The 12966-nt window shown below is 45.5% G+C and overlaps 1 protein-coding gene across 1 annotated transcript; it reads left to right on the top strand.

Annotated features, from left to right (window-relative positions):
- The first annotated feature begins 4953 nt into the window (after positions 1–4953).
- On the top strand, positions 4954–10694 carry LOC109880450 (plasminogen activator inhibitor 1). The gene is made up of 8 exons (XM_020472655.2): positions 4954–5112; positions 6794–7032; positions 7402–7626; positions 7845–8039; positions 8345–8644; positions 8891–8977; positions 9379–9462; positions 9898–10694. Exons 2-8 carry the CDS (start codon positions 6795–6797, stop codon positions 9942–9944), a joined length of 1176 nt encoding a protein of 391 aa, XP_020328244.1. The 5' UTR covers positions 4954–5112; position 6794; the 3' UTR covers positions 9945–10694.
- The last annotated feature ends 2272 nt before the right edge of the window (positions 10695–12966 follow it).

Below are 12966 nucleotides of genomic sequence, written 5' to 3'. Positions count from 1 at the left end.
TTCGGTTACTTGTCTAATGCGCTAACCACTAGGCTACCTGCCACCCTGGTAGATACCTCCCACTACCTACCTGCCGCTTCATCCTCAATGAAATGATCAAATATACAGACCACAAATTCCAATTGGCTATACTTAAGCTATTTAGCATCATCCTTGGCTCTGGCATCTTCCCCAATATTTGGAACCAAGGACTGATCACCCCAATCCACAAAAGTGAAGACAAATTTGATCCCAATAACTACAGTGGGATATGCATCAATAGCAACCTGCATTAACATTAACAGCAGACTAGTTCATTTCCTCAGTGAAAACAATGTACTGAGCAAATGTCACATTGACTTTCTACCAAATTACAGTATGACAGACCACGTATTAACCCTGCACACCCTAATTGACAAACAAAACAAAATCAAAGTCTTCTCATACTTTGTTGATTTCAAAAAAGCTTTTGACTCAGTTTGGCCTGAGGGTCTGCTATACAAACTGATGGAAAGTGGTGTTGGGGGAAAAACATATGACATTATATAATCCATGTACACAAATAACAAATGTGCGGTTAACATTGGCAAAAAACACATACATTTCTTTCCACAGGGCCGTGGGGTGAGACAGGGATGCAGCTTAAGCCCCACCCTCTTCAACACATTTATCAACGAATTGGCGAGAGCACTAGAACAGTCTGCAGCACCCGGCCTCACCCTACTAGAATCTGAAGTCAAACGTCTACTGTTTGCGGATGATCTGGTGCTTATGTCCTCAACCAAGGAAGGCCTACAGCAGCACCTATATCTTCTGCACAGATCCTGTCAGACCTGGGCCCTGACAGTAAGTCTCAGTAAGACAGAAATAATGGTGTTGCCAAGACCACAAATAAAAATTCCATCTAGACACCATTGCCCTAGAGCACACAAAAAACTATACATACCTCGGCCTAAACATCAGCGCCACAGGTAACTTCCACAAAGATGTGAACGAGCAGAGACAAGGCAAGAAGGGCCTTCTATGCCATCAAAAGGAACATAAAATTTGACATACCAAGTAGGATCTGGCTAAAAATACTTGAATCAGTTATAGATACCATTGCCCTTTATGGTTGTGAGGTCTGGGGTCCGCTCACCAAGCAAGAATTCGCAAAATGGGACAAACACCAAATTGTGACTCCGCATGTAGAATTCTGCAAAAATATCCTCTGTGTACAACGTAGAACACAAAATGATGCATGTAGAGCAGAATTAGGCCGATACCCACTAATTATCAAAATCCAGAAAAGATAAGTTAAATTCTACAACCATCTAAAAGGAGGCGATTCCCAAACCTTCCATTACAAAGCCATCACCTACAGAGAGATCAACCTGGAGAAGAGTCCCCAAAGCACGCTGGTCCTGGAAACACAATTAGACCCAATCAAATCATGAGAAAACAAAAAGATAATTACTTGACACATTGGAAAGAATTAACAAAAATACAGAGCAAACTAGAATGCTATTTGGCCCTAAACAGAGAGTACACAGTGGCAGAATACCTGACCACTGTGACTGACCCTAAACAGAGAGTACACAGCGGCAGAATACCTGTCCACTGTGACTGACCCAAACTTAAGGAAAGCTTTGACTATGTACAAACTCACTGAGCATAGCCTTTGTCAGGGATTTCCTCCTCTTCTTCCGAAGAGGAGAGGCGAAAAGGATCAGAGGACCAATATGCGGCGTGGTAAGTGTCCATGGTTCTTTTAATACGTAAACGTACACATGAACAACTGATTACAAAAACAAGAAACGTGTGAAAACCTAAACAGTCCTATCTGGTGCAAAACACAGAGACAGGAACAATCACCCACAAACACACAGTGACACCCAGGCTACCTAAGTATGATTCTCAATCAGAGACAACTAATGACACCTGCCTCTGATTGAGAACCATACTAGGCCGAAACATAGAAATACCCAAATCATAGAAAAACAAACAGACTGCCCACCCAACTCACACCCTGACCATACTAAATAATGACAAAACAAAGGAAATAAAAGGTCAGAACGTGACAGTACCCCCCCCCCCCCCCAAAGGTGCGGACTCCGGCCGCAAAACCTTAACCTATAGGGGAGGGTCTGGGTGGGCGTCTGTCCGCGGTGGCGGCTCTGGCGCGGGACCCCACTTCACCATTGTCTTAGTCCGCCTTATTGTCCGCCTCCGTGGCTTTCTAACCATGGCCACCCTTCTCAATGACCCCACTGAACAGAGGGGCAGCTCGGGACAGAGGGGCAGCTCGGGACAGAGGTGGGGCAGCTGCTCGGGACAGCGGGGCAGCTGCTCGGGACAGAGGGGCAGCTGCTCGGGACAGATGGGCTCCGGCAGCGGCGCCGGACAGGCGGGAGGCTATGGACATGTACTGGCGACACCGTGCGCTTAACCGCATAACACGGTGCCTGACCAGTAATGCACTGCTTATAATAAGCACGAGGAGTGAGCTCAGGTCTGCTACCTGGCTTAGTACCACACCTCGTCTGTCCCCCCCCCCCAAAAGAAATTGGGGGCTGCCTCTCGTACCTGTCGCACTGCCGTGCTGCCTCCTCATATCGCCGCCGCTCAGCTTTCGCTGCCTCCAGCTCTGCTTTGGGGCGGCGATATTCCCCAGCCTGTGCCCAGGGTCCCTCTCCGTTCATTATCTCCTCCCATGTCCAGGAGTCCTGTGATGCTGGCCGCTGTTGTTGCTGCTGCTGCTGCTGTTGTCGCTGTCTTTTACCACGCCGCTTGGTCCTTGGTTGGTGGGTGATTCTGTCAGGGATTTCCTCCTCTTCTTCCGAAGAGGAGAGGCGAAAAGGATCCAATATGCGGCGTGGTAAGTGTCCATGGTTCTTTTAATACGTAAACGTACACATGAACAACTGATTACAAAAACAAGAAACGTGTGAAAACCTAAACCCACCCACAAACACACAGTGACACCCAGGCTACCTAAGTATGATTCTCAATCAGAGACAACTAATGACACCTGCCTCTGATTGAGAACCATACTAGGCCGAAACATAGAAATACCCAAATCATAGAAAAACAAACATAGACTGCCCACCCAACTCACGCCCTGACCATACTAAATAATGACAAAACAAAGGAAATAAAGGTCAGAACGTGACAGCCTTGCTATTGAGAAAGGCCGCCGTAGACAGACCTGGCTCTCAAGAGAAGACAAGCTATGTGCACACTGCCCTAAAAATGAGGTGGAAACTGAGCTGCACTTCCTAATCTCCTGCCAAATGTATGACCATATTAGAGACACGTATTTCCCTCAGATTACACAGATCCACAAAGGATTTGAAAACAAACCTAATTTTGATAAATATCTATTTGGTGAAATACCACAGTGTGCCATCACAGCAGCAATATTTGTGACCTGTTGCCTCAAGAAAAGGTCAACCAGTGAAGAACAAACACCATTGTAAATACAACCCATATTTATGTTTATTTAGTTTCCCTTTTGTACTTTAACTATTTGCACATAATATGACATTTGTAATGTCTTTATTCTTTGGGAACTTTTGTGAATGTAATGTTTACTGTTCATTTTTATTGTTTATTTCACTTTTGTTAATTATCTACATATGTTTCCCATGCCAATAAAGCCCTTAAATTGAGAGACAGAGAGCGAGAGAGGGAGAGAGAGAGGGGTTGGCAGAGAGAGAAAGTGGGAGAGAGAGAGGGGTTGGCAGGGGGAGAGAGAGAGAGAGAGAGAGAGAGAGAGAGAGAGAGAGGGAAAGAGAAAGGGAGAGAAAGAGTTGTTGTCAGGGAAAGAGAGAGGGCGACAGAGAGGAGGGAGAGGGAGAGAGAGAGAGAGAGAAAGGGGGAGAGAGAGAGAGAGAGAGAGAGAGGGAAAGGGAAAGGGAGAGAAAGAGTTGTTGTCAGGGAAAGAGAGAGGGCGACAGAGAGGGGGGAGAGGGAGAGAAAGAGAGAGAGAGAGAGAGAGGGGTTGGCAGAGAGAGAAAGTGGGAGAGAGAGAGGGGTTGGCAGGGGGAGAGAGAGAGAGAGAGAGAGAGAGAGAGGGAAAGAGAAAGAGTTGTTGTCAGGGAAAGAGAGAGGGCGACAGAGAGGGGGGAGAGGGAGAGAGAGAGAGAGAGAGAGAGAGAGAGGGAGAGAGAGAGAGAGAGAGAGAGAGAGAGAGAGAGAGAGAGAGAGAGATGATGATGATGAATGAGTAGACACAGTACAAGGTGGAACAAGCAGAACATTTCAATGAGAGAGCTTCCTTTCTCAGTGGGATTCCTTGGTGGAAACGTGTATACAAAAATTAAATAAACAATAAACTCTCTCTCTGTCCGTCCGTCTCAGTTCCTCTCCTCTCATAAAACCACTATTTTAAGCCGTACACACGTTAATTCTCTTAAACATGAATAGTGAGCCTCATTGCTCTTAGTGAGGGCATGTCTAAAGATAACAATGGTTACATTGGTTTAGTAAGCATGAACTGGACATCGGCCAGTTGGTGAGTAGGGATTTTTTCTTCCCAGCAGCCCTTGCCAGACAGTGGGCACTCCCAACAGCATGACTGGACGTACTCCTTCACTCTTTCTCCGAGTGCAAAAACAAACATAAAGAGAGTGACAAAGAACATAAGTGAGTGTGTGTGTGTCAGAGAAAGAGAGAGAGAGTGTGTGTGTGTCAGAGAGAGAGAGAGAGAGAGAGAGAGAGTGTGTGTGTGTCAGAGAGAGAGAGAGAGTGTGTGTGCATTAGTGTGTGTCTATGTACGAATGTGTGTTTGTGTGTGTGTGTGTTGGTTTGCACATGTGTGTGTGCCACAGCCTCACTAAGGAGTGAGGCCAGTCCAGACAGTTAGGGATGATGACCTCATAGTCACTAATAACTTCCTCTCGGCGCGTGTCTACATGGGCGGGGCTTGGAGGGAAGAGGGAGTGGCCTAGGGGGAAGCATGTCGCTACGACTACGCTATAAAAACCAGTAGAACTCTCACTCAGACACTCACACTCAACCGGTGCTTCTCTTCTAACTGACAGGGAAAAGACTGACCCACTACTATTGCAGAGACTCTCAAGCAACTCTCAAGCAACTTTCAAGATCATCTTCAACTAGTTCATCTTTCAACACTTCAACTTCAATTTAAGAGTGAGTTTGGATTATTCTTTTCTTTAGAACAGGTTTTATCACATCTTGGAATATGCCCCTCGTGCAAACTTCTTAGAAATGTAATTTGTTGTTATTATTATGTAACAAATCACTAAATGGAAACTTATATATTTATCTTCTGTCTGGCCGCGGGTGTCTATAAACTATCTCAGAGGTTGTAACAGTTTTATTTCCCTTCAAGCCAATCAGAAACGAGTATTCAACAATGCCATGGTATAAGAGTCAATATTTGAAGCCTATACTTCAGTAGACTGTTCTGTAGAAGTCACGGGGCACAGCTATTGTCTGTTGTCCAGTCACTAGGTCAGTCACCACACAGTGAAAGGGCTTTTGACAGGACGAGAGGTGAGTCAAGTTGGACAAACAGAACCTGCAGACCATTACGTTTGAACTGGGGGAGCCTGAGTAGAGGAGTAGTAGACAACACTAGTGTAGGAACCGCAAGAAACACGTCTTGTACTGACTGTTCTGCACAAGCCATGGTCTTTGATGGGTTAGAGTGTTAGGGTTACTTAGGGTTGCTTACCCCCCCCCCCCCCCCCCCTCCGCTCAGCAGCTCAACTTCATCCTATCTACTTTCTAACACACTTCTGTCTCTTTCTCTCTCACACATGCTCACATTCTGTCTGTCTGTCTCTCTTTCTCTCTCTCCGTCTCTCTCTCTTGCTCCCTCGCTCTCTCGCTCCCTTTCGGTCTCTCACTCTCTCTCTCCCCCCTTCTCTCTCTCACTCTCTCTCCCACTCTCTCTCCCCCTCTGTCTGTCTCACACCCGCATGTTCAAGGCTAGCACCTGTGTCTTGTCTCTTGTTTTGTCTCACCCATGTCTGTCTGTACCCACAGCAGTCCAATGCCAGGTTCACTGTGTCTCTGTGCCAAGGTCTGTTTTCCAGTGAGAACCAGGGTCATATTAATTAGTGCACACCATAGCAATCCAACAGTAAAATGTACATCCTGGTATAGTCCCTCCCAGCTTTAGTCCGTTTCCTTCAGTTTGTGCCTCGTGGATATGACTGAATGTGAACTATTCTGATTTACTATCCTTCCTCCAGAAGTGTTGTAACATACCTCAGGTTGTACTAGTCTGGTGGAATGAGAAGTTAGCTCAACTACAAACAGATTTAGCTATTAACAAGCTGTGAAATGCTTTTTAAAAGGGTTCTGAATTCTAATAGCTAGCCAGCAGAAAGTGTGCCAACTGCAAGGTATTTTATGCTGACTCAAAAACTGACCTGGGTGTTTCAAGAAAACATATGGTATTAACATTTTTAATACGTAACCCCTCGGGTAACACTCTTCTACAGCTAAGAATCTGACATATTTTCAAATTTGATCTTTCTTCTTTGATCCTTCGATCATTTCACTAATCTTCCTCTCCTCTCCTCTCCTCTCCTCTCCTCTCCTCTCCTCTCCTCTCCTCTCCTCTCCTCTCCTCTCCTCTCCTCTCCTCTCCTCTCCTCTCCTCTCCTCTCCTCTCCTCTCCTCTCCTCTCCTCTCCTCTCCTCTCCTCTCCTAATTTCCCTTTATACAATATTGTTAGATCTCTGTCATTTCACTAATCGCTCTCTCCTCTCCTCCTTCTCTCCTTTGAATGCTTTACCTGTATATAATGTTGTTAGAGTCCTCTAACCTTCTCCTCCCCCTCTCCTTCACGTCTTCCCAGGATGCTGTGCCTGTACGTGTGGTTCTTCCTCGGCCTGTCCGGAGCCGCCATCTCTAACCTGCAGGAGAAACAGACAGACTTTGGGATGCGGGTCTTCTCCCAGGTGGCCCAGAACTCCAAGGGGTCTAACCTGGCCTTCTCCCCCTACGGCGTGGCCACCATTCTGGCCATGGCTCAGCTGGGAGCTGGGGGCAACACCCTGAAGACCCTGAACGCCAAATTGGGTTTCTCACTACAAGGCAAGTAAGAATGGCTGCTGTGTGTCTGATAACACAGGGGACATTTACAAAGCGATACAGATGGTAGACTTTACCTTAACAATGAGGCCTTGACGATGACATAACCTACTTTTCCATTATTTCTCTATTTTCTTTCTCTCTGCATTGTTAGGAAGGGCCAGTAAGTAAGCATTTCACTGTTAGTCCACGAAGCATGTGACGAATAAAATTAGATTTCATTCCTACTATCTCAACATCTCTCTATGCAATTGTGACTCATTCATTCTCTCCTCTCCTCTACCTCCTCCTCCTCTCTCTCTCCAGCCTTCTTTGTACCTTTAACCAGAAATTAAAATCAATTAATCAATCAATCCTTCTGTCCTCCTCCAGAGCGAGGGATGGCGCGTCAGCAGCGTCTTCTCCAGCGAGACATCTCCAGTGAGGAGGGAGTGGAGCTGGCCAGCGGCGTCATGGTGGAGAGAAAGATGGCTCTGGAGAAAGGCTTCAGAAGGGGGCTGGGGAAAGCCTTCCAGGCCTCCCCTCACCAGCTGGACTTCTCCAGGCCAGACCAGGCCCTGGACATCATCAATGCCTGGGTCTCTGACCACACTGCAGGTGAGATACAGTAGTACACAGATGACACAAAGTGGAGGATAGTTTAGTATTCATCAGAATGATGATAGAATGGAATGGAACAGAATAAAATAGAATGGAACAGAACAGAATGGAATATACTTTATTAGTCAATTGTACCATGGCATCAAACATTTGTGTCAGTACTGACACCACTGTCTCAACAAACCTCCATACCTCTCTCTTCTCTTTCCATCCAGGTACCATCCCTTCATTCCTGTCTTCCGGTGCTCTGACCGATGAGACCCGTATGGTCCTGCTGAACGCCCTTCACTTCCAGGGGCTATGGAAGGTTCCCTTTGACCCCAAGATGACAGAGGAGAGGCTATTCCATTGTACCAACGGCAGCTCCGTGCCCGTACCCATGATGAGGCTCACACACCGCTTCAAATACGGTGGGTAGCACGTCGGCACTGTAAACACTTTAGAGTTTCCCTTTTAATCCAGCCTTTTTGTGTGTAAACACTCGTGTTACTTTAAGAAGACCTCACTCACAGGACATGAGATATGTGCGCGTAACTCACATCTCCCATTGACTCCCTTTTACAGTTAAGACTCTTAGGGTATGTACTCTTTAACAGTCATTCCTACAAGTCAGCCCCAAGCCAGCAGCTACAGTGTTTAAACCAATCATGACTGCTACCTCCACCAATCAAAACAAAACTATTCCAACCTCCATCTGTCCTCTCCTCCTCTACAGGTGAGTTTGTGACCCCCGACGGCGTGGACTACGACGTCATCGAGGTTCCGTACGAAGGCGAGTCCCTGAGCATGCTGCTGGTCTCCCCCTTCGAGCCCGAGATGCCAGTGAGCTCCCTCAGTAGCGAGCTGACCACCCAGCGGCTGCAGCAGTGGAGACAGGAGATGAGGAGCGTTAAACGTCAACTGGTCCTGCCCAGGTTCACCCTGGACTCTGAGGTGGAACTGAAGTCTATTCTAATCCGGATGGGGTTGGGGGATATGTTCAACCTGGCCAAGGCAGACTTCACACGCATCACCAGTGAGTACCTTACCATACTATTCATCAGTTAGCGCTTGGTGTCTGAAACGGCACTCTGTTTACTACACAGTGCACTATTATGACCCGACTCAGGGCCTATGGAATAGGATGGGCTCCGTTCCAATATCCACACTAGCCTTCCACTTCTGTATAATCAGTGTTCAACAAATATACTGTATGTTTTCTTATTCTTTTTAGACAAAAGAATATAACCTCCCTCCCTCTCTTTCTCTCGCTCTCTTTCAGCTGAGCAGCCTCTGTGTGTGTCCAAGGTTCTGCAGAAAGTCAAGATTGAGGTGAACGAGGAGGGAACCAAGGGATCAGCTGCCACAGGTAAAGGATCCATAGACTACATGTTGATGACAGATTCAATTCAGTATTTATTATATGGATCACAGGCGGCTGGTGGCGCCTTAATTGGGGAGGACGGGCTCATAGTAATGACTGGAACAGAATGGATGGAATGGTATCCAATGATGGTATACAATGCCATTCCATTCAGTCCATTCCAGCCATGATTATGAGCCGTCCTCCCCTCAGCAGCCTCCTGTGATATGGATGTATGCTATGGTAATTCATAAGCAATTGATGCTAACTTTACAATAATAAATAACAGAGAGTTGTGTTTTGACTGCATTGCCTATCATAGAGAGGCACGAAAAGATGAATTGATGATAGTATCTGAGTTGCGTTTTGACTGCATTGTCTCCTCTCCTGTCTTTGCCTCTTTCTAGCTGCCATCCTGTTCTCTCGTATGGCTGTAGAGGAGATCACAATGAATAGACCTTTCCTCTTCCTCATCCATCACAAGTCCACAGGTGAGTTTCCCCTACTATACCTACATCAGTGGAGGCTGCTAAGGAGAAGACGGCTCATAATAATGGCTGGAATGGAGCAAATGGAATGGCATAATACACATGCAAACCACGTGTTTGATATATCTGATACCATTCCGCTGATTCCACTCCAGTCATTACCACTAGCCCGTCCTTCCCAAATAAGGTGCCACCAGCCTCCTGTTGCTACGTCACCATCTATGTAAAAAAATATATATATGTTAGCCTTGGTTATCCACTGTCTCCACTCACCATAAGTCTAGCTAGCTGTGCCCTCTTTATACAAGTGCATACACATTCGAGTAAATTCATATACTGCATGATCTTGTTGGAATTATCTTTGTCGCTCTGACATATTGGCATACTTCCTAACTTGTTCTTTCTCTAATATAAAATATATTTGTTTTCCCATCCCAGGTGCTGTTCTGTTCATGGGTCAAGTCAACCAACCCCAGCAACACTAGTGACCAATAGGAACCCTTGAGACACAGACTCGATCACAATGACCATGGACACTCCTATCATTCCATTGGCAGGGATACCTGTCAATCAACTTGCTACTGAAACCGACCATGAATAGTTACATCTATGACCTTGACATTAACTACAAGTTAATTACACATATCCACCTTACCGAAAGGGGAAAATGCATATATTTTGATAAGTGAAAGTTTATATATCTGTTATTTGTTCTTATGGGATATATTTTTTTAATTGTAATGTGAGCAATTGGTATGGTTGAAAATGAAATTGATATGAAGGGAAAATGATTGAATGGGAAAAAAGATGTATGAATTTTATTTGTATTGTTCTGTATTGCTCTGCTTGTTCCAACAAGTTGTGTTTTTAAAATATTTAAATATTTATTAAAATGACAAACTTAAAAAAAAACGAATGTGTTGACGCCTACAATTTAAAATGTTTGCATATTAGTGTCAACCTCTTGTGTCCATAACATGAACAGTGACTTAGAAAATCAATTATTTAATTGGAGTAGTTGGATCCAGAAATATCGGTTTTAATTCAGATTCTGAATACAATAAAATCAGCCCCACAGTGTGACATAAGCTGTGTGCAGCCTGCATGTTGTGGTTGCACTAAATGTAGGCAACAGAGCAGAGGCCTAAATGTAATATTGCCTGCAATATGTAGAGCCTCTGATAAAACCGCCAATTTAACTTGTGTATAAATCTATAAAAATCTCTCTGACTAAATGAACACATTTTGGCCATCATTTCGTAAGAACTCAATTTCCATGGAAACCACATCATCAACTGTCTTGTTTGTCATGGCAACACCACCCAAACATACTGAACTCGTGCGAGAGACACTCCACATGTCATGCCCCTGATCCTCCCAAGAATACTCATCATGCACAACAAATCAAATATAGGCTACTCATGAACGCAAATGAAAGCACTTGATGTCTACAGTTAGTTTTACTAACGTAATAGCTTGAAATAGGCCTAGATCTAGCGTGTTGAGACAGGGACTAATAGTTATTATAAACCAAAGAACTCTTTACCTGGACAATTGGAGACCAGTCAAGTTATTGGCAACTGACTTCAAATTACTAGCCCATGTCTATGCCAATAAGCTGAAACAAGGCCTTGATGATAAGATCAGTGAAACTCAATCAGTCTTAAAGGAAGGAGTATTCATAACCATGTACAATTGGTTTTAAATATTTTAGAGAGAGAGAGAGAGAGAAAGAAAGAGAATTAGAGAGAGCATATGTGGGGTGGCCAGTCCTCTTCTGGCTGTGCCAGGTGGAGATTATAACAGAACATGGCCAAGATGTTCAAATGTTCATAAATGACCAGCATGGTCGAATAATAATAAGGCAGAACAGTTGAAACTGGAGCAGCAGCACGGCCAGGTGGACTGGGGACAGCAAGGAGTCATCATGTCAGGTAGTCCTGGGGCATGGTCCTAGGGCTCAGGTCCTCCGAGAGAGAGAGAGAGAAAGAGAGAATTAGAGAACGCACACTTAGATTCACACAGGACACCGAATAGGACAGGAGAGGTACTCCAGATATAACAAACTGACCCTAGCCCCCCGACACATTAACTACTGCAGCATAAATACTGGAGGCTGAGACAGGAGGGGTCAGGAGACACTGTGGCCCCATTCGAGGACACCCCCAGACAGGGCCAAACAGGAAGGATATAACCCCACCCACTTTGCCAAAGCACAGCCCCCACACCACTAGAAGGATATAACCCCACCCACTTTGCCAAAGCACAGCCCCCACACCACTAGAAGGATATAACCCCACCCACTTTGCCAAAGCACAGCCCCCACACCACTAGAAGGATATAACCCCACCCACTTTGCCAAAGCACAGCCCCCACACCACTAGAAGGATATAACCCCACCCACTTTGCCAAAGCACAGCCCCCACACCACTAGAAGGATATAACCCCACCCACTTTGCCAAAGCACAGCCCCCACACCACTAGAAGGATATAACCCCACCCACTTAGCCAAAGCACAGCCCCCACACCACTAGAAGGATATAACCCCACCCACTTAGCCAAAGCACAGCCCCCACACCACTAGAAGGATATAACCCCACCCACTTAGCCAAAGCACAGCCCCCACACCACTAGAAGGATATAACCCCACCCACTTTGCCAAAGCACAGCCCCCACACCACTAGAAGGATATAACCCCACCCACTTTGCCAAAGCACAGCCCCCACACCACTAGAAGGATATAACCCCACCCACTTTGCCAAAGCACAGCCCCCACACCACTAGAAGGATATAATCCCACCCACTTTGCCAAAGCACAGCCCCCACACCACTAGAAGGATATAATCCCACCCACTTTGCCAAAGCACAGCCCCCACACCACTAGAAGGATATAACCCCACCCACTTTGCCAAAGCACAGGCCCCACACCACTAATCTCCCCTCTTTTATTTAAGCCACAGATTTACTAGCCGTATTTCTTAACAATTCTGATCATTTAAAAGGGATCTGCATTTTTTTTGGTAAAGATATAAATATCAGTCAATTTGCAGAAGATACCACCCTTTCCTAAAGGATAGGGCTGTTATTCCCTTCGCTATTGACAGAATCAAGATATTGTCCATAGCCTCTGGGTTGACTCTCAACCTTAACAAATGTGATCTCATGCCAATTCATTGGTGTGAGTCCAACATTTCCACCATACCTAATAAAAAGTTAAATATTTCGGTATTGTCATCACCAAAAACCTTTCAGATGGAGAATTGTTGAACATCGATAACAGGATTAATTCCACGAGAGTCTCATTAAGTCAGTGGCTGCAACGTGATATCTGTAAAGTGGGGCGACACAGGGGAACCCAAGAGCAGACTCAGATGAGGAAACAGGGATGAATGAACCAAAATATTTGTTAGAGAGATATGGAGTGCAGATCCAGGGAAGCTCAGATGAGTTGCAGATAAACCAGATGTGGAGACTGAGGTTGAAGTTAGCTGAGTAGTACAGGGTAAA

The sequence above is a fragment of the Oncorhynchus kisutch genome, linkage group LG16, assembly GCF_002021735.2.
Source record: "Oncorhynchus kisutch isolate 150728-3 linkage group LG16, Okis_V2, whole genome shotgun sequence".
Classification (NCBI taxonomy): domain Eukaryota; kingdom Metazoa; phylum Chordata; class Actinopteri; order Salmoniformes; family Salmonidae; genus Oncorhynchus; species Oncorhynchus kisutch.
Note: the sequence above shows the minus strand (reverse complement) of the source record. Positions and strands in the feature narration are given on the sequence as shown.

Bases quoted from the DNA above. Each gene is read 5' to 3' on its own strand.
- LOC109880450 (XM_020472655.2), top strand. From the start codon at position 6,795: ATGCTGTGCCTGTACGTGTGGTTCTTCCTCGGCCTGTCCGGAGCCGCC. The intron at 7,033-7,401 runs GCAAGTAAGAAT...GTCCTCCTCCAG, and splicing joins ATTGGGTTTCTCACTACAAG to AGCGAGGGATGGCGCGTCAG. The intron at 8,040-8,344 runs GTGGGTAGCACG...CCTCCTCTACAG, and splicing joins CACACACCGCTTCAAATACG to GTGAGTTTGTGACCCCCGAC.